The following is a 20,207-nucleotide window of genomic DNA, read 5'->3' on the forward strand; positions in this document are numbered from 1 at the left end:
TATTAGAAATACACAGATAAATATCAAATGACACAGGCTAAAGAAGTTTAAAGTGGTTACATCTGTGTTGTTGCTACTGTTGTTTTTGTTGCTATAGGTCTTCCAGTACTAGCTGACTTTCAAAATTATGTACATGAATTACTTTGAAAAAATTAAAATTAGATTAAAATGGATTATGCTGGGTTGTTTGTACTGAAATAGAAGAGTCTATATATTGTCTATATGTTGTTATATGAAAAAGCTCAATTAAGAAATAGACTATAAAATAATTTCATTTATGGAAATATATATGCATGTGTGTATATTATGTGTATACCTGAGTATGTATTAAAAAAAACCTTGAAATATACCAAAATGTTCACTTGGTTATCCTGTGGGTTTACAGAATACTTTCATTTCTTTAAATCTTTCTATATGTTAGGATATTTTGTCATGAGTATGTAATATTTTACATATTATGCTAGAAAGTGGAGGGAGATGTTTTCAGTTCGGTAAGAAAAAACATCTTAAGTATTTCTATTATTAGAAAAATAAGCTGCCATGTTTGTATAGTATATGAATATATTATTTTTCTTACATGTTTCCTATCCATTTGTTAAACCAACAGCTTGTCAAACAACTTCATCTGTACTGCTTGAATACATTTATCCAGTCCCGGGCACTGAGTGTTGAATTTCCAGAAATGATGTCTGAGGTTATTGCTGCACAATTACCCAAGATCTTGGCAGGGATGGTGAAACCTCTTCTCTTTCATAAAAAGTGAATGCCGTTTTTATCTTTAAAAAATTAAATTTTGTCTGTTTTTGTTTTGGTCAGGATTATGAGGTCTCGGGTTTTTACAATGTTCTTCTCAAAGCCTTACATTTATAACATATCGTACTGTGTAAATTTCAGATAAAAGTTGTGAGGTTTAATTGATTTCCTTTATAAAGCATAATTTGAATTTTTAGTGTTTTCGTGTACCCATATTTTCTTTAAGAGTTTACAAGATTGAAAAAGTATTAGGTTGATTGTTAAAGTTAATCTTATATCATTACATGCCATTTAGGTGAGATTTTTAACTTTCACATATAACAAATCTTCTACCTTAGAGAAAAAAAAATCTTATACATAAAAATAAAAAGTTATTATATGTTCTTTCTATATAATAGCTCCCTTTGGCTCCCTAACTATATTTACAAAAATGAAACCTTAAAATGGTATACAAAATTCTGTCTATATGAGTGTATATACATTTTCGTGAGAAGGAAATTTATAACCTTAATCAGATTCTCCAAAGGGTTTTTAATGCAAAAAATGTACAGAAAAAGAGTTTAAAATTCTTGAAATAGATTGATGCTCCTCAAACTAGGATGACCAGCTTATATGTTAAGACTGTTTCCCAGATTGGAAACACAAGTCTCTAAGAAAGTTATTAAGGAGAGCCATAGCATTATGACAAGAGCATTATGGGTTTTGTAGTATTTTACTAATCTTTTTTTGGGAATTGTCCTGTAATAAGGTATTCTGTATCAAAATAGGAAGTAGGAAGTCAGAGAGTCTGTGGCCTAACTCCACTCCTTACATCTAGGGCGTGTGGAAAGTCACTTAACCTTACTGAGTCTCACCTTTAATATTGGTGTAATAATAACTTTCCAGTAGAATGTTCCTTTCGGTGAGAGCTCCTTACTCACTTCTCAAATCAAAGAAGAAAGGAAGGAAGGCAAGCAGGGAGGGAGGAAAGGTGGGAAGAAAAAAAAAGGAGGGAAGAAAAAAAAAGAGAAATATTACTCTCTTTCTCCACTCGGTAGGACATATTGGACAAATCACAGTTAAAAAATTTTGAGTGTCTCTGATCCAATCTAAGAGATATTTCAGGAAACATTAGAAACTGGCTGAAAATAATACAACCAATTACAATAACTAGAAAACCCACAATTCACATTGTTATATGAGCTGAAAATATCCCTTTAGGAGACAAACAAGAGTTCTTTTCTGAGGTGTCACTGGAGATCCATTAAAAAAAAAGAATACACACACACATACATAAAACAGGAAGAACCACTGGTAAAAATCAAAACCTATAACTTTTTTTCCTAGATAAAATAATTTATACCAATTTTAAGCATATATATATGTATAATTTTTAACAGCTTGAAGAAACTAGTAGACAATTCTTTTTTGAAATTTCTTTAAAATTGGACGTTACCTTACAAATAAAACATCCTACTTTATGCAGATTAATAGTTGTTAATGAGAAAATCAAAGAAACTCCGAAAACAATACAGAAAACATTTACTGAAGTGTCTGATTTCTTAATGCATTTTTAAATTACCCATCCCCTTCAACTGATAAATACTTGCAGTTTACCAAGGGAAAGTACAATAGAATAATCTTAATGAATAGTAATATGACCCCCAAAACAAGATAAAGTGATTTCATCTGATCAAAAAAATTGGCCTGATAATGTTACCATAACTGTTTCTTGCCAATAACTTCTTCAATTTTCAAAATGAATTAACTATAGAGCATGTGTAAACAGTGAATCCTCATAAGGGATGTGAAATAGGGATTAAAACAAGTTCCAACCAGGGCCCTTGGCTTGGGTTCTTTAGGTCCATGTGGCAAATAGATAATATACAAATTTTATAATGCTTGGTTATAACTTTCAATAAGAGTTTAACCCAAGAATTCCAAATAGTCTTAACATTAGTATAAAAATGGTCTGTTCCTTAGTATGTCTATCTACATGTCTTTTTCTGTGACTACATATGTATTACAATAGACTGTGGACTGCTCTTTAGTCCTTCAAAGTCTTAAACACACAGACTCGTTCTTTCTCCATTCTCCAGACCAAAGTTATTTTCCTAAAAAGATCCAATTTTGCCATTACCTCACGTGAAAATGTTCACTGACTTCCAGTCACCTACTGCAGTGCTTCTCAACTATAGCTGCACATTACGGTCTCCAGGGGAGCTTTTTAACAGTACCCTTTCCTGGGCTCCATCCTCAGACATTATATTTTAATTGGTCCACTCTTATTAATGCGGGTACATGATAGTCACTCTGAAATGGTGTTGAAGCATCAATTTCTGTAACTTTACTCTCTTTACTTTCCTCTGTCATACATTCATCTTATGTTCCAGCCACACAAATCTTTTTACCACCAATCTTCTGCCTTAATTTCCCCCCTTTGATACCAGTCCTATCTCAACCTTCAAGACTCAGCCAAACATACTTCTGTCGTGTGTTCCCTGCATCTTCCAGATAGTGACTTGTTTCCTCCTAAGGATCCGCATGTATTTTGTGCACATCTGGATCACAATAGTGGGTTATTCTGTATTGTTACTCTACTACTAGTCTGAGAGCCACTTTGAGATGATAGGACAATAGCGTTCCTCGGCTGGGAGTTGAATGACATGTTCTCTGGGTTTGGTATCGCCATGGATCTCTCTTTCTTTTGTTACATCGGGGCATATTTCTGTATGCATGGCTTTATCACGTTCTCTTCCCATGCTCCCTAACTTCATCTCTTTAAATTTTCCACCTTTCTTTGCTACTTTGTGAGCTCTCTCCTTGTACTGACTATAACATAGGCGAATATAAGTACATTATTTATTTATTAAGAACACATTTTATGCTCCCTGTGCTAAATTTTAAAACAGAATGGCGTATTAGTTCCCTCCCTAAGAAAAATTCCACAAACACAATTGTTTCTTATATTTAAGTAGCCCTAAATTGTTTTGTATTATAAACCTCAGTATACAAAATTTTCTCATCTCCGATTTCATTCAATAAATATTTATTGAGTGCCTGCTGTTAGCACAAGAAAACCTAGATGTCTAAATACTAGGATTTAATATTTCAAGTTAAGGTTTAAAAAATGAAAGAAAGCTTTTGGAAAAGAACATGACATCACCAAATGGAAGATATCTAGCCTCTAAATCTTTTCCTCTACAAATTCCTGCCAACTAATGTCTCCATTGCTATGTAGTAGCCATAACCTTTATCTTAATTTTATAGGTCATGTTCTTTCTGGTGGCTCTAAAGTGAAATTAAATCATAAGAAGACAGGTTATATATCAGAAAATACTTGAAGGGTACTGAAATAGATTATTGAGTTAATAAAAATATTTCCCTTAAAAAGGTTTGAGAAGCCATTTGAGTCTGAAGCAATTATACCTCCAGTGTCAGTTGTTATGTAACAATTGTGTTTTTATTAAAAAACATGGCACTTTTATATTGGGCAGTACTATTATTTTTCACATTTAGCATTAAAATAATTTGTTGCAACACAGATAATATGCAAATATGGTGGTCAATATGTTTTCTACAAAAACAATGCCTTTCAAATAGCCATACCAGGTCAACCTGTAACTTCTAAATTATCCACAGCTACAGTGATATATTTGACAATGAGTACTGTGTAGAGAGCTGATCCAGGCCTGCACTCCATTTCTCTGCCATTTAGTACCTGGATGAGCTTGAGCAAGTCATTAACCTCTCTGATTAAACCTGCCTTGGTAATTGTTTTGTAATTAATGGAAATGAAAATGAAAAAGTGTACAGGTGTTCAGAAATAGTAACTGCTATTATTTTGTTTTCATTAAACCATAGTTCTGCTTATGATTTTATCAAATTAATCTGGTATATTCTATAGTGAAACCAAGGAATCTAGAAAATGAAGTTGCTTTATTGCTATCTGTATGTACATATGAATATTTAATATATTTGATTTGAAATTATAGCTCAAAAGTCTTCAATTAATTTCTTCCTCTGAAAAAAATATAGTCTTTTGAGTTTGAGGCCTGCTTTATCAAAAATCTAAAGAGCCTATCACCCTTTGATTATAATATTAAGAGTAATAGTACTGATTTTGACCTTTTTAAAAAAGTATTTCTTTAAAATATAGAGAGCTGGACTAAAACACAGCCCTTCCAAAAATCTATGCTATATACTACATGCTTAGATTATTTTACTATGGTACTAATTCTGCAAAAAGGAACAATGGGCCTAGAAATCATGATAAAGTCATCAACTCCCAAAATAACTTTCTATCCTTAAGACTATGGTATAAAATTCCCAGGAGAGATCTTTATGTCTGTCTTGATCTTGCATTCCTTTGGTGAGATAGCTATTAAATTTCTGGAAGTTTTTGTGTGAATACCTGAGCAATTTCTCTCATGTACACTTACCCTTTACACACCAGATTTCAGGATAGAATATGAATTCTTTTAAGTATCTTTACAATCTCCAGAGCATTATGTATAAGCACTCAAAATTAAAAAAAAAAAAAATTTGTTTTTAAATTTAAAGATACTTCATTTTTATACTCAAGAATTCAACAACCATGTCTCTACTGATAAAGTTAAATCCACAAGCAGACAACCCAAGAAAGGGCATAACTATCTTTTCCTCAAAGTATGCCTTTTAAATACCCGTTGGATAGGGGGAATTTTCACATCTCAAATTTTACAGGAAATACATAGCCAGAAAATCTCACAAGTTTGCCAGGTCCTAAATTGCTTATCCACACTAGACTAAATCATGTAATGATTTTAATGAAGAAAAAATTGCTTATTTCTGTGGTTTCGCTGTATTTTCCTTACTCAATTTTTAATGAAAAGACAGTCTCTGTCTCCATCTAGCATCCATTATCTATTTAATGTACCATTATTCCGTACTCCCTGGTCCTTATTAAATCTAAAAATTGAATAAAAAGCAGTAAAATAAATGACTACTTACTTCATATTATGGAATCCAATCCAGCCTGGATTGGTCTACATCCATAGTATGAATCAAGAATGTGAACTGGGCCAAGATAATTGCATTCAGGTTGGATCACATCCCCATATAAGTTCAGGAAAAGTCCCTACAGACCATCAGTTACTTGGGGCCAATAAAATCTGTACCTCCAGAGTTAGGCATGAAACAGGGTGGCTTAAAAATTTGAAAAAAAAAAGCCAAGAGTAGTTTTCTTTAATTATTTTAATAATTAATTTCTTTAATTAATTCCTTTAATAATTATTAATTTTCTTTAATAATTCCTCCCTGTCATTATAGAAGATTTGAGAATTTGGAGGGCATTGATGATAAGTTAAACAGCAGCAGTTCATAATAGCAGTGATTTAACATGTACATTACCTAAGTATCCTATAGCCAAAGCAAAGACAAATACAAAGGGATCTGCTCCTCTTCTTGGAGTTGATCACATTCCAAGGCATTGCTCCGGGCACTTGCCTGGAGGCTGCGCCTAGGCTTGTCCACAGCCCTGTGCAGCTGTGGAGTTTGGAAGTGTATTACAGGACTGCTGGATTAGTCCCAAAATGTCAACCTCATTTTCAATTTACTGGCTCTTGTTGCTTTATGTCATGCTGACCTTACTGTTAAACACGTGTTTGTTTGCTTTCTTTCCACTCATGGAGAGAGGGGGAAAGCATTACTTTTAGCTGGTTGAAAGCTTTAACTGACAAAAGACTTTCAGAGAAATGTGAATTAGGCAGCTAAGAAAGCTTACCCTGTCTATTGCTTTAAAGAAAATTAAATTATTAACTGCAGTGTGACATCAGTATCACAGTCAACATTTAGATATATTTGAGCAAAATATTTAAATGGTATTGTAAATAGTTGTTAAGGCAGGCATACACTGTAGCTTATTTTTATAATCTTTTGAAATTGCTCTTAATACATCAAATCCTGATATATCCAATTTAGCAAACATAACTTATTCTAAGTGAAACCTACTTAAATGTTTTCCTCTTGTCAATTATATATAAAGCTTAACATCTCTTTTTCTATGAAATTTACTTACCTGTGAGAGGTTTTTGTTGTTGTTATGAATTATTTATCGAAAGGAGTGGTTTAAAACTTTTTGTCATTAGTCTTTTACTAACCCCCTCCCTCAGAAAAGCTTATATTTTAAAGTATCTCCCCACCAAACTGTATTCCTATTAAGAAATAGTTGCTTTGTTTTCTTCATGGTTTACTATTCAAAGACATATCAGGGTTGCTGAGTAGCATACCAATTATGTCCACACTGATTTGATGGGTTTTGTGCAGCTTTAACTTGGTAAATTAAAAATTCGTTTTTAAAATACATAGTAGCAAAATAATCAATGGACATCTATCATACTAAGGGCTTTAAAATTCATGAGAAACACCAAAAGTTTTATGTAGAGTTAATATAATCATACTACATTCTCGTCAAAACAGAGATAAGCGGCTCTGCTTGTTCTCCATAGGGTAAAAATAGTATCCAAAATTTACTTAAAATGGTTAAGTTCTGTATTTAATATAACTGGGGGTAGAAGGAGATTTTCACATAGCAGTCTTTAGAACTCATCACTCTAACCAATAAAGTATCTTCTTATGACCTGAGTATTATGTTCATTTTAACTTTTTCTGATACATGCGTAACCACAAGAAAAGTCAGGGCAAAGAGTTTTAAAAAAAGCTTTTCATTGGAATTTGGGAAAAAAAAAAAACAGAAGAAAAAAATAAAAGTTCTTCATATTTTCCAAGGAGTAAATATAACTTACAAAAGTGAAATGGAGAACTTCTCTAAACAGTAGCTTAAATATTTTTCCCTTGATTAGTGAGCAAACAATAATGCTAATGATACAAAACACGGTGATTATCTACAGTGATAACAATGCTAAATGTTAGAGAAATAATCACGCACTATCCAAGCATATAAAACATAAATTATGCTCACAGGCTGGTTTTTAGCTTTTTAAGAAAGATGTCCATTTTCTAATTTGAGGCTACAAAGTTTAGGAAAAAACCACTGATCTCTAAGTTTCTGTTTAGCTGTCAATCAATTAAGTGTCTTAACACTTAAAAAGCAGGGAGAGAAAGAGGAGAGGGGAGAATGAGAGGGAGAGAGAGACAAAAAGAGAAGGAGAGAGAAAAAGAGGGAAGGGAGGGAAGAATTAAAGAGGGAAGGAAGGAAGAAAGGAAAGAAGGAAGGAAGGGGGAAGGGAGGGAGGAAAAAGGTTAGGACCAAATTATCCATTTCAACTCTGAAACTACAGACGTTTTATTAATAGTTTATATCAACATAAAATAGCTGACTCTCAGTTATCTATGTTAACAGAAGGAAAAAAAGCCCTGAAAACAACAACAAAAAATCGTGGGTTTTTTTACAAAGTTGAAAAGTCTTACTTTAGGAGTCATTTTTAAAATTTATTTATCTTTTTTAGGAGTCATTTTATTCTTCAGCAACTAGTTACAAAGCATTATTGTGTGGTAGGCCAGTCATTTAACCAGATTGTGAAGATAAGCAATGAATACATTAGACAGCAATCCTACATTCTCTGAGTTTACAGTTGGATGGGAACTAGATACAGGTAGAGAGTTACAATATTGTATGTCGAATGTCATGGTAGAGGAAGTACAGGGAGCCACTGGAGCACCTAAGAGGGGCACCTAGCTTGAATTTAAGAGTGACAAAGGCATCTTGGAAAAAGGTCTAAGCTATGATCTAAAAGTGGTTTAATAATTAGCTAAGCATGCGGAATCAGAAAATGCCAAAGGCAGGAAGAGAAGAGTATTCCAAACAGGAAGTAACAGCATATGCACAGACTTGATGGTGAGAGAAAGTATGGCGTGGGGGCTGATGATGAGGCTGAAGCAAACAAGGTCCAGGTTATTAATGGTCTTGTACACCATGTTAAATTGTGTAGTCTTGATTCTTGTTTAAGCAGGAGAGCAGCATAATTCAGATTGGTGTATAAGAAAACTCACCCTCACTGCAATATGGAGAAAAGAGCTGGAGATGGATAATCCTGGAGGCAGAGAGAACATTTTTTAGGAAGTTGCAGTATTCTGGCGGAAAATGATGGTCATAAACATGAAGAGTTAGAGGGGATCATCACCTCCTCCCTAGTTTTCCAGAGGTTTAAAAAAAACATAGACGTATTGACAGAATTTATGGAAGTAGGTGAAATGTGCCATATAAATTGTCAAACACAAGGTCAGATGCCTATTTATTCTGCTGCTGTGTTGAAATTTCAAAATTTTCATCAATAAAGACAATAAAAACTAAGAAACTTAGTTTACCAAGTTCTAGAATCCTATCTACTCAAACAATCTCTACCCCTCCACCAATATTCCCCCATTTGCATGTCTATTAAATCTCAATATCCTGGTTTTTGCACAAAGGTAAGACTAGAACAGCTTAGGAATCAGCAAATGGGAAAGGGAAACTGCTGTACTAAACTAAGAAAAAATAAATACATCCTTTGTATAGATCCTTCGTCAGATGCCGTTATCCAGTATAGTTACAAAATAATACACACAAAAAATGCTTAGTTCTCTGTAAGGAGTCTTGACTTCCTGATGATGTCTTCTGCACAAAGACTTTTTCACGACTTCTTCACAGTGTGGGGAGTTGAGGAAGGAAGGCTGGTGAGTGATAGAATGGGGAGCAAACTTGGCACATGAAAATAATATATCTACAGCATTCAGTTTCAAAGAGCCTTATTTTGAATTACCTCATTCAGTTTCCATCAAGGGCTGTTCTTCCTTTTCACTTCCACTAATCAAAGACAGATAGGAAGAGAAAGATGCTAATGTGCAGGCAGTGGCGGTGGGAAGGGGTCTTCTTTCTCCTGGTCCTCACTGGCCTTGCCAGTCCCTTGCCATGCCTGGTCATAAGAACCCACTGCTATCGCCTCATGTTTAAGTCACTGGCTCATAAACACATCTGTTCCCTCTCCTCCAGTATTACAGGGTGCTGGGACTTGTCTGACTTTGTATCTTCCATTCCTTGCTGGCTCAGCCTATCCTTCTTAGGCCCAGCTGCTTTCCCAATCTGGCTTCTGTGTGTGGTCACCTTGCCCCTTCAGGAGAGCCAGGGCTCACCAACTGCTTTCTAAGCCACCGTCCAGCTGGCACCATGCTGAATCCAAGCTTCTCTGAAATGCTTGTAGACTTTACAGCATCACAAAAGCCACAGTTTTCTTGGACCTCCCCTTACTTGTTTGGATGTTCTGCTGCCCATCCCACTTCCTTCAAAACTGGGACACTGTCATCTGATTTTCCTACCCTTCCTCTTCCTTCTTCTGAATCACAGAAGCCTCTCACTTCCTCTTCCTGTCTATTGGAGTCTTCCCCTGGCTCTTTGAGTTTCCTTCATCTATTCCTAGGAACTCTCTCTGTTTGAGTCCACTTCTTGAGGAGATCTTTGAGATTTAGAAGACCATTTTTTTTTTCCCCTTGAGAAAGTCCCATTCTCCAGACTTGTGTTGCTCTAGATTTCAAAGACCAATTGTGGAATCACAAGCTAAATGTCAACTTTAAGCATTTCTGCTGTAACAATTTGAATTCTTCTTGGAGCAACATGGCTGCTTCTAACTGACTAGGAAAAGGGTCAGGTGTCAAAAAGAAAAACACAAAGATGAATATTTTTCAATAACTATATTCTTTGGATGAGCTTTGGGAATTCACACGAAGTTTTCTGTCAAGAGGATGAGACTCTCCCTCCCCCTGTTTATGCCTAACAGCTCTGGTACTGGCTGGTGACAAAGGCATAGCTATAAAATTTATGGGATAATGGACTAGTAACAACATCACCACATACCTATTTTCAATCTAATGCTTTGTACTTCACCTGAAATATTTAGTAGACTTATTTGCACATAGTAGACTTTTACATTTTGTTATATTGAAATTGATGAAATATTCAGTTATCCTCTTTACTCCTTGATAGTAAAACTAGTGTAATATTTGGCAAGAGATGCAGGGAATCATCGTTTTCCTCTCTCAAGACCCACCCCCCTTTTGGTTCCCATTGTTTCTATCCTATTTTCAGTACATAGTAGGGTCCTAAGTTAATACACCAGACTTACACCTTTAAAGATATTTAGCCCCTGTATACATCTTGAGTCCAGTTTCACACACCTAGCTCCTCATTTTTAAGTGGAGAAGACAATGTTTGAAATTTATCTGAGGTTTTTGCAGAGAGGGTGAGACTCTTCTTCTTTGTATGCCTGGCACTGGTTCCCTGGTGGTGGTTAGGTGACAAATGCAAAGCCATAAAAATTAGGTGAAGTGGGCACCTAACAATATCGTTACATACTCATTTTCAATCTAATGTTCAAAATTCCATCTTTGTTTTTAAACTAAAAGTGGACTTCAGAGAAAATATTTCGTGATTCACATGAGAAAACTGAGTCAGTTGGCTCCATTTGACAGGTGTCTGACATTAAGTTGGCTGGTAGTTTGAAGTGAATCATCTTCAAATAATATGTTCTCTTAAAAACAATTTACCACTAATTCTTATTATTCTTATTACTACTCTGTGTGATAACAAAAAATAAACATTTCTATATATGTCTTTATTAATGAATTAGAGCACCCAAAACCTCAATACAATTATGTACAAGATGCATAAGAATCATCAGTTCATTCTTCTTTACCAGTCACTTTAAATTTATAATCAACATTTCAGCTTGTACAATAATGTACGTGGCATATGGTGAGATCATATAGATAGTATCCGTGACTGTGTGTACATTTTAATGAAGCAAGGACTGATTCTCAGACAATTAAATTCAATCCAACTAATTGTTTGTGAAGACAAAATTCACTCAACTGTTTTCTAATAAGATTCAATAATGCAGTGTTTTGGTTACTCACACAATGGTAAAGTAAAAGGTTTGATATTTATTATACAAATATTATCTATCTTCATACGAAATTTAATGAACTTAATATTAAAGTGAAAAAGAATGTAATCTGATTGTTAACAAAGTATTTCAGACAACTACTGTGCATTTGGCTTCATTACTATGAATATCATTTAATATAGCACTGGAAATATGCAAATATTCTCCTTTGGTAAATAAGTGCCTAGAGTATATAAGGAACTGTACTTTTGCAACACAAAGAGTAGAACAGATTTCTTGCTTTTAAGTTCTAGAAGTTAAGATGCCAGATGTTGTTTGAAACGTCGATATACTTCTTTCTTATTCAGTCAGTCACCTACATTTGGAGTAGACTTGGAGAAACAAAATAGTTTTATTGAATTATTTGTCCATGAACATGTTCCCATAACATAAAAAAAGATTTCATTTATTCTCTTTTAACACTGTATTTTCAGTTTTAAAATTAAACATATCCCCATATTCAGATTTACAAACTTAAATGATGTTGAGAAACTTCATATTTGTCTATAAAACCATATGCTATATTTTTATAAATATCTGATTTTTGTAGTTGATGAAGTTTTTCTAACTTACATTTAACTATTTAATGAATAAAGAGAAAACATGGTAAATGGCCATGAGTGTAAATGCATGTGGCATTCTATTCTCTGGTGTCAGAGTCACTATAACAAGCTAAAGAGTATGTATATCACTCAACCTACTTTTTAAAAGCAACATTTTATTTAAATGGTAGAATATTATATTACCTGATCAGATGAGGTCAAATTTCGTCTTATAAATGATCTGTTTCAAACAAATAGAATACTTTAACTATAAAATGCAGAGATCTGTCATCAGTTATTTGTGAGCAGTTTAGAATTCATAAGTTTAAACAACTATGAAAAAGCAAACTTTTTATTCTGAATTAAATCAACTGCCTATAATTATGCTGTGATATGAGAAGTAGTTTACCATAGTATTGAAGAGCACATGTTCTGGAGCCAGACACTCTCAGTCTGATTCCAGGCTGCACCATTTGCCGACTCCTTCATCTCTCTGCTTCAGTTTCCTTATTGTAAAATGGACACAGTATTGTATCTCTCTCATAGGATGCTATGAGGATTAAATGAGTTAGTATAAATAAAGTACTTGGAGTAGTGCCTGGCATGGTATGCACTATCTGGGTGTTTTGTCCAACTTAAATGGCTTTTTCTTTAATAGATGATTAAGGGTACAGAGGACATTTAGATTTTTATCTTACGTAAACTCAACAACAGTAATTTTTAATTTTTTAAGTCATGTGAAATTCAGTAGTGTGGTACTCATCAAAGTAAATTTTTTCAGCAAATGAGATTAAGGATGGACTCTTACAAGTGAAATGTGATCAGATATAAATCAATAAAATATCAGTCTAAGTAGCCACAATTCTTCAATTCTCGTACCTGAGACAGTTTCCCATATGAGGCAGATTGGACTAATCAAATCTATATTATTTTTGTAGAACCAGACTAACAGCTTCTTTTTCTCTCCCCAATAAATAATTTTCGCCAATATGTAGGAAAGAAAGAACTTCTGAATTTCTTACATATGCTTACTAAAACAATAATATTGGAAAATCTATTCATAAAATAGCTAAGTTTAGCTTTAACTTAAAATCTAAAATTTTATTCTTTCGGCATTAAAGGACGTCAATATTGCTTACATCTCAAAAATTACTATGGAACAAAAAAGTAAGGTCCTTATTTTGTGTAGTCCTTGTTCTGTCACATGAAGAACATCCTGAAAATTTTAAATATTCCATTTTTTTCCAAGTAACGAGTCAGATTTGTGAATGAAATATGTTTAAAGGGGAATAAAATAAAATCCAACATTAACCATTTTTTACCATTGTATGTAGTAAGGTAGGTAGTGTATTTCGTGACCTGCCTAGTGTATTTTTTTTTTCCTTTGGCAGAAGCCAGCTATCATTTATTTTCATTGATTTTTCACATTTTAAGATCGTAAAACCAGGATGCATCTTATAATTCATGCTATCTTACAATGCCATTGGCCAAGTTGAAGTCATACACAGTTGTGTGAAAATCTTCCCTTGACACCTCCTCAAAAAGTCAGAAAACATCCCTAGCATCAATGAAATATGGTATGAGTATATATTCAATTCTTCATTCATAGAACCCCACTGCTTCTACTTCTTTTAATCTGTGTTGATATCAGTTCCTATTTATTTAGACCAGTAATCAATATGCATTCAATAAATATTAACAGTTTTTTTAGCTGCTACTTATTTGAGTAGCTACTATGCACCAGGTCTTGTACTAGGGAGGAGCTTTACATATATTATCTCTAGCTCTTAATGTAATCTTTGCAAGCTAAATATCATGAGCTCCATTTTACAGAAGAGAAAATAGAGGTTCAGAGTAGTTCAGTAAATTTGAAAAACAATTTCTTGCACTATTGCTCTTCCAAAAAGAAAAGGAGATTCTGTCACATTTTTCCAAATTAAATTAATTTTCCTGGCATACATATTAAATCTTTTAATTTGAGAAATTTGAGTTTTTATTTGAAAAATGAAGAAACTTTAAAAATCCTTATTAATAGATGTGCTGTTTGTTTAAGCCTCATGAATGTGAATTGGCTTTGGCATTCTTAACAGAACTATAAAAAGATTCTGGGGGGAAAACGTCAATTTTTCTGGGGAAACCAAAATAAAAATAGCACTAATTTCCCAACATTATAGCCCCTGCTAAGGAATTCATTGAATACCATAAGAAACTCCACTCCTCCCCTACTAAATTTATGACTAAAGATTTGAATCAGATTTAATTACTGAAAAAAAATGTATGTATGTATGTGTGTGTATATATATAGAGAGAGAGAGAGAGATTTTTGTTCAAGCAATTCACTGACATGGTCTGTGCAGTTCTAAAAACGGGTCTTTTTATTGACAGAAAATTACTTTGGATTAAACAGTTAACTGATAGCTTCTAGGTCTATAAAAATTACCAGAATACAGTGCCTTTTGAGATATATATATATATATATCTTAAAGAAAATACACCTTAAAATCTTACTCAAAGTGAAATTAGGGAGTATTATATAAAGTATACATTCTTGAAAGTCGAAGTTTCTCTGATTTGTAGTCTCAGGGTGGCTCCAAGTGCCTTGGCAAGGAGTGTTTTTTAATGGTTGGAATTTTGAGGATAAATTCACATTCTCAATATTTCCATTATTATATTTACTAAATGGTTCTGATAAAATTAATGCCTTAGTGCCTATCCTATTTCAAATATCTTTATGTTTTAATGCTTATGTACCAGAAAGTTAAGGTAAATAATCATCTAATCCTTATTTAAAAGTAAGATAGATATAGACACAAAATATTTCTGTTGAAAAATACTTAAAGTTGGACCATGTGCTAGGCAAAGAGAAAAAAATGTGGTAAATACAAAGTTATTCAGAGAATTCATATTTAAATGCTGAAATGAACTCTTCCTTAATTTATTAAGACAGTTTTAGCAGAACTGCACAATGGAATTGTTTCCTTTAAATAAGATTTAAATCAGACCAACCTGGATGATATAGAATAGAGGAAATGTTTTTACTTGTCAGATTTATTTTGATCTTCACAAATCTTACACATTTCCTAATAACAACAATGATTTAAAGATGCACTGTTCTTGCTGAAACATTACAGAGTTATGAATAATTTATCAAAGGAAAGAATAATTTTAAGAACTTGGGTCAATGTCAAAAAACTGTTAGATTTTTGTGAAATTTTTTATAATTTACCAACAAACCATTATTACAGTTATTCAAGTTCCTAAATGGCATTTAAATTATTGAAATTATGCATAGTAAGAAAAACATATTATCTAAATTCCCACAAAATGTGAGAAAATATAGAAAAGGGGGAAAATCTATAAATTATGCAACAAAATTTAAGCTGAGGGGAGAATTACTATGTGATATTCACATTAATTGAGCCAGAGTATTTGCATCTAGCTTGGTCAAATTTCTGAATTTTGGTGGAAGTATATTTGTTTATTTGTTAAAGGATAATTACCACTAAGAATTTCTAAAAAATAAAAATAACAATAATGACCTGATTGATAAAAGGTAAGCATGGAGGTAGAGTGAACCAGAACATGCATACCTGTGCATCTCATAGACAGAGATTGCCTAAGCACCAATTTCAAATAGTTGTTAATATCACCCAAATACATGTAGAAACCAAACAGCAATACTGTACTTAGTTTTAAGACAGGTTTGTCACTTCTCTGAAATGTAATGCTTTGTGATCTTAGTAATCTGTCTTCAGTTCTCTGAACCTCAATGTCTTCAATTATCTAGCAGAGAATATTTCAACAAAGAGCTTTGCTTTTAAAGGAGATAATGCCTATAAAATTCCTTTGCACACTATAAAACGCTATACAGACATATTTTTCCTAAGAAATAGGTAAGTACATGCTAAAAATCCTTAATAGTTACAACATATATTCTACAATGTAGGTAGTTAACATTAATAAATTAATCTTGGTGACCAAACAAATATGATTTTTAATAACCAAAACATAGTAAACTCACTGATATAGCTCCTTATTTGTTGAAAAGCCATAAAAAAATGAAAACCCTCCACCTGCAAATTAGAATGCTGTTCTGGCAAAGAAGCACATGAGAGAAGGCAGTTTGTGTGGAAGCCCATCTGGAGGCTGGGTCCCCCGAGTCCTCTCTGGACCTTCAGCCGGCTCACTGTCTGCAGCAGGAGAGCTTTCTGTGCATGTAGACCACGCCCTGTGACGGGCAATCGCTGAGGGGCTGCTTCTTGAAAAAAACATGTCAAAAGTGGTCGTTTGCACATCCCCGTGAATTTTTCCTCCTTCCAAATAGAGAATCATGTTCATGACTACTATTTAAAAGACCTTCATTTTAAAGCATATTTTATGAAAATAAAATTATTCCATGTTTAAAGTTCATGTATACTTTAAAAAATCTTCTCTACAAGTAGCTCAGTTAATAGAGTGTTTTCTGAATAACAAATATGTTTTTGCAGTGAGGAAACTGGCCCAAGTAGAGGTGATCTGGGGACAGGAAGAGGTTATTGTTTGTTTCTAAATTATCTGATTTGGCTATCTGGGATTCGTGTCTGGCGGTTTATTTTACTTTTGCTATGGAGCTACAAAATATATTTCTTCCGAAAACTAAGAAAATGCTGAACTTACATTCCGAGGCTATTCATACTTTACATCATTTTCATATTTTTAAAAACTTTCTTGCATAGAATTAAGTTACATATATCGTATGGAGCTATAGTTCTTTAACTTACTGCAATCTCAAGTTATCTCTACTTAAGTAGGGCTTACATTGAAATTATTCTGGGATATGAAATGTCTCTTCTTAACTCTGCATGCATGCATGCATGAGTGCAAGCTCATGTACACAGCAATCTAGAGAAAGATGTAGCTAAGTCCCTCTTACAAAAGAGAACAAAGGTTATCGGTGCAGGCTAAAATATAGGGGAAAGAGTTTGGAAGTTTGAATGAAAAAAACGTGGGTTCCAAACTGTATTCTAACACTTCTTATTGAGCCAGTGTGAGTTACTTAACCTATGTGAATCTCATTTTTCCTATCTGAAAAATGAGGGCACATGATATATAGGTATCTCAAAAAGTTTGGAACTTACAGTACTATTCACTTCATTTTAGACTCTTTAACTTTGCCTTGTCTTTATATTGAAATCTGGACAACAGTAGTTCAATCTAACTTTTAACAGATTTTTATTTAATTTATTCTATAAAGTCTTAGTGGTTGTCTTTGTTTAACCTCATGCAATTTGAACTTGAGTGTTTCCATTTAATTTCTGAAAAATGAAAGGACCATTTACTCTCTTTATTTCCTGCATATCTATCAATAATCTGAAAATTATGGTACTTACAAATATTCTCTAGAGTTATTTTACCCTCTCAGTTATGAAATTGGATAACTATAGTATATAACACTAATGAATCTTAAAATGTTGATTTGTGATACTTTCAAACCTAATGTTATTTTACTGTATTAAAACTTATTTTTCTGTACTCTATTTTCAGTAAATTTTAGTTATCTTTGAAATAGCAATTTTTGTTTTATATGCAAAAACAATTTTCCTTTTGTCTTTCTTTCCATCTCCTCTCTACACATTCCCTTTAATAACACCTTCATTCTGAAAAACAAATTATTTTTTCCATTATACTTTCTTGAAGTTGAATTTAACATTATAGTTTAAAGTGTTAATTTGCATTTTAATTCTTCCCAGTTATATTCATATAATCCTGTTGTTATAATGGCTCAAAATAATAAGCAAATAGCCTCAAACCATACCCCAAGGATAAATAGTTTAAATGGAAATATGGAAGTTGTTTTATTGATTAAGTCAAAATTAATTGTGAAATAATTTCAACTAAAGATTAACAGTGTGCATGATAAATGTAAAAATTAGTTATTTAAAAATCATCTTCAAAATATGTATTTCAAATTAATAGTGTCTTCTGTATTAATTTGAAAGTCATTATGTTTTAATTGTTCTCTGAATCAGTATATTTTTCTATATGGAATTTTTGAATGACATGAAAAGAACATGTACCTCTAGAAGATGTATAAGTTAATTCATCTTATAATAAACAGCAATTTATCATTTAAAACATTACTGTTAAAATTCATTGTTAGTGCTGATATATTTTATTCACTTCTGCATATCGAATTCATTATTTTCACCACATTCCAAACATCACAATCTAGTATCTAAATTGATCCTCTTACCCAGATATATGTTGCACTTGAATTTTCTTTTTGCTTATAAATATAATATATTTCTTCCTTTGTTTTTTTTCTCTCATTATACTATTTAAGCTGATTTAAAGTAAAAATATGTTCAGAGAGTCATAGGATGTTAGAGTTACACAGGCCTTTAAAACTCCTCTGGTCCATGGGTTCTGTAACTGTTTCAAGGACTGGCTTTGAGGCAGCTTAAATTCCAATACAGTCTGTGTATAATATTAGTGTCTGTGTGTACGTATGTTTTCCATTGCTTTCATTAACTTTTTAGAGGGCTCATCAACAACAACAAAAAACCTTGTTAGGAAACAAATCAATTCCACCACCTCACTTTACAAATAAAGAATCTGAGACTCCAGAGAGCATGCAACTCATCCAAGGTCACAGAGGTTGTGAACGTAAGAGTTGGAGCCATGTGCTGATTTGTAGGTTGACCACAGAATGTTATTGATCAGGTAGAACTCTCAACAGAAGTGGGTTTTCAGCTCACATAGAGGCTAGTAAATTGTGGGTTCCCCTTAACTTTGTTTGCATAGAATTGAATTAGTGAATTTAACCTCCCATTTCAGTTAGCACCACAATATTATTACACTATAACTACAAGGTAATTATAATTTGTTATCCATATTTTATGCCTTAAAATATGGATTTATGGAAAAATTGAAATTAATTTCTTATATTTATGCAGATAAATGAAGTTGTTTTGGGATACAATAGACTTCTATCATTCTTTCTTCTCAATCAAAAGCAATGATAGAAGTAGGCATTTCTGCTCCACTGATTATGATCTTTTCTCTATTCATCAGTAAATGTGTGAAATCTTTTACTTTCTTATGTTTTCAGGCTAAAAGAGAGACAAAATAAAAACAAAGGTCACGATAAAGTTTAATAAAGAGTTTACTCCAGAAATTTGTATCTTATCTACATCTCTCATCACTAATTTGAACAAAACTCGGTGGAGTGATTCCAAATATAAAATGAATAGACAAATGATCTCTATAGTATACCTTTTGTTTTGAGATATTTCAAATCATGGTTTAGTAGGCCTGGAAGCAGAGTGAAACTGCATTACCTTACGAAAGTGACCATGATCAAAAAAAAAAGAAGATGTAGGTTATCATCTAAATGTTTGCTCCAGTGATCTTTAAAATAGAATCCGATTTTAATGAATGAAGACCTAAAGGGGCTTAAAATGGTTAGGGGGAATGAAATAGAAAACATTTCTTCAGACCAACTAAGGACCCAAAAAATGACAAGAAGGAACGTCCCTCACTGTTCCCAAGGCATTAACCAACATACATCAAGGTTGTATCATGTGCCATTCAAGAACTTAGAGGGTTATCAAAGTAGAAGGCAATGTCCACCCACAGTTAAATCATGGTCTTATTAGAGTTGAAGAATATTGCACACATGATAAAAATGCAAGGAAATTTAAGCTATATTATAAGCAAATCTTAAATCACAGGTTTCAATTCTAGTGTTATAGTTCAGAGAAGAGAGAGAGGCTAGTGTAGCCCAAAGGAACCTAATTTGGAGCTGGGTCTATTGGGGTTGGATAGGTTGACAAAAAAATAAATAGTAAGTCAAAGTTATAGCACGAAACTCTTCATAGTTGCAAACTTTCTTCAGACAAAGTCTTTGGAAACCAAGGGAGATGAAAAAGCCAATAAAAACAGAAAAAGTGCTTGAGTGTCTATTTTAGAACTTTATATTATAAAAACAACAATTTAGTGAATTTAGCAAAAAAGAGTGGGCTTAAGACATGTATCT

At 33.0% G+C, this 20,207-nt stretch overlaps 1 protein-coding gene across 2 annotated transcripts in view; it reads left to right on the forward strand.

Annotated features, from left to right (window-relative positions):
* Window positions 1-15,857, forward strand: part of PGR (progesterone receptor) — a gene marked incomplete at its 5' end in the record, with an annotated part of 116,225 nt that extends 100,368 nt beyond the window's left edge. For both annotated transcript variants that reach the window (XM_082409897.1, XM_082409898.1), the window contains one exon: window positions 608-15,857. In XM_082409897.1, the coding sequence (XP_082266023.1) occupies window positions 608-763 (156 nt within the window). In that variant the 3' untranslated portion in view covers window positions 764-15,857. The remainder of the gene's footprint in view (window positions 1-607) is intronic.
* Window positions 15,858-20,207: the final 4,350 nt, after the last annotated feature.

Source organism: Balaenoptera physalus (assembly GCF_965194825.1).
Source record: "Balaenoptera physalus genome assembly, chromosome: 10".
NCBI classification, from domain to species: domain Eukaryota; kingdom Metazoa; phylum Chordata; class Mammalia; order Artiodactyla; family Balaenopteridae; genus Balaenoptera; species Balaenoptera physalus.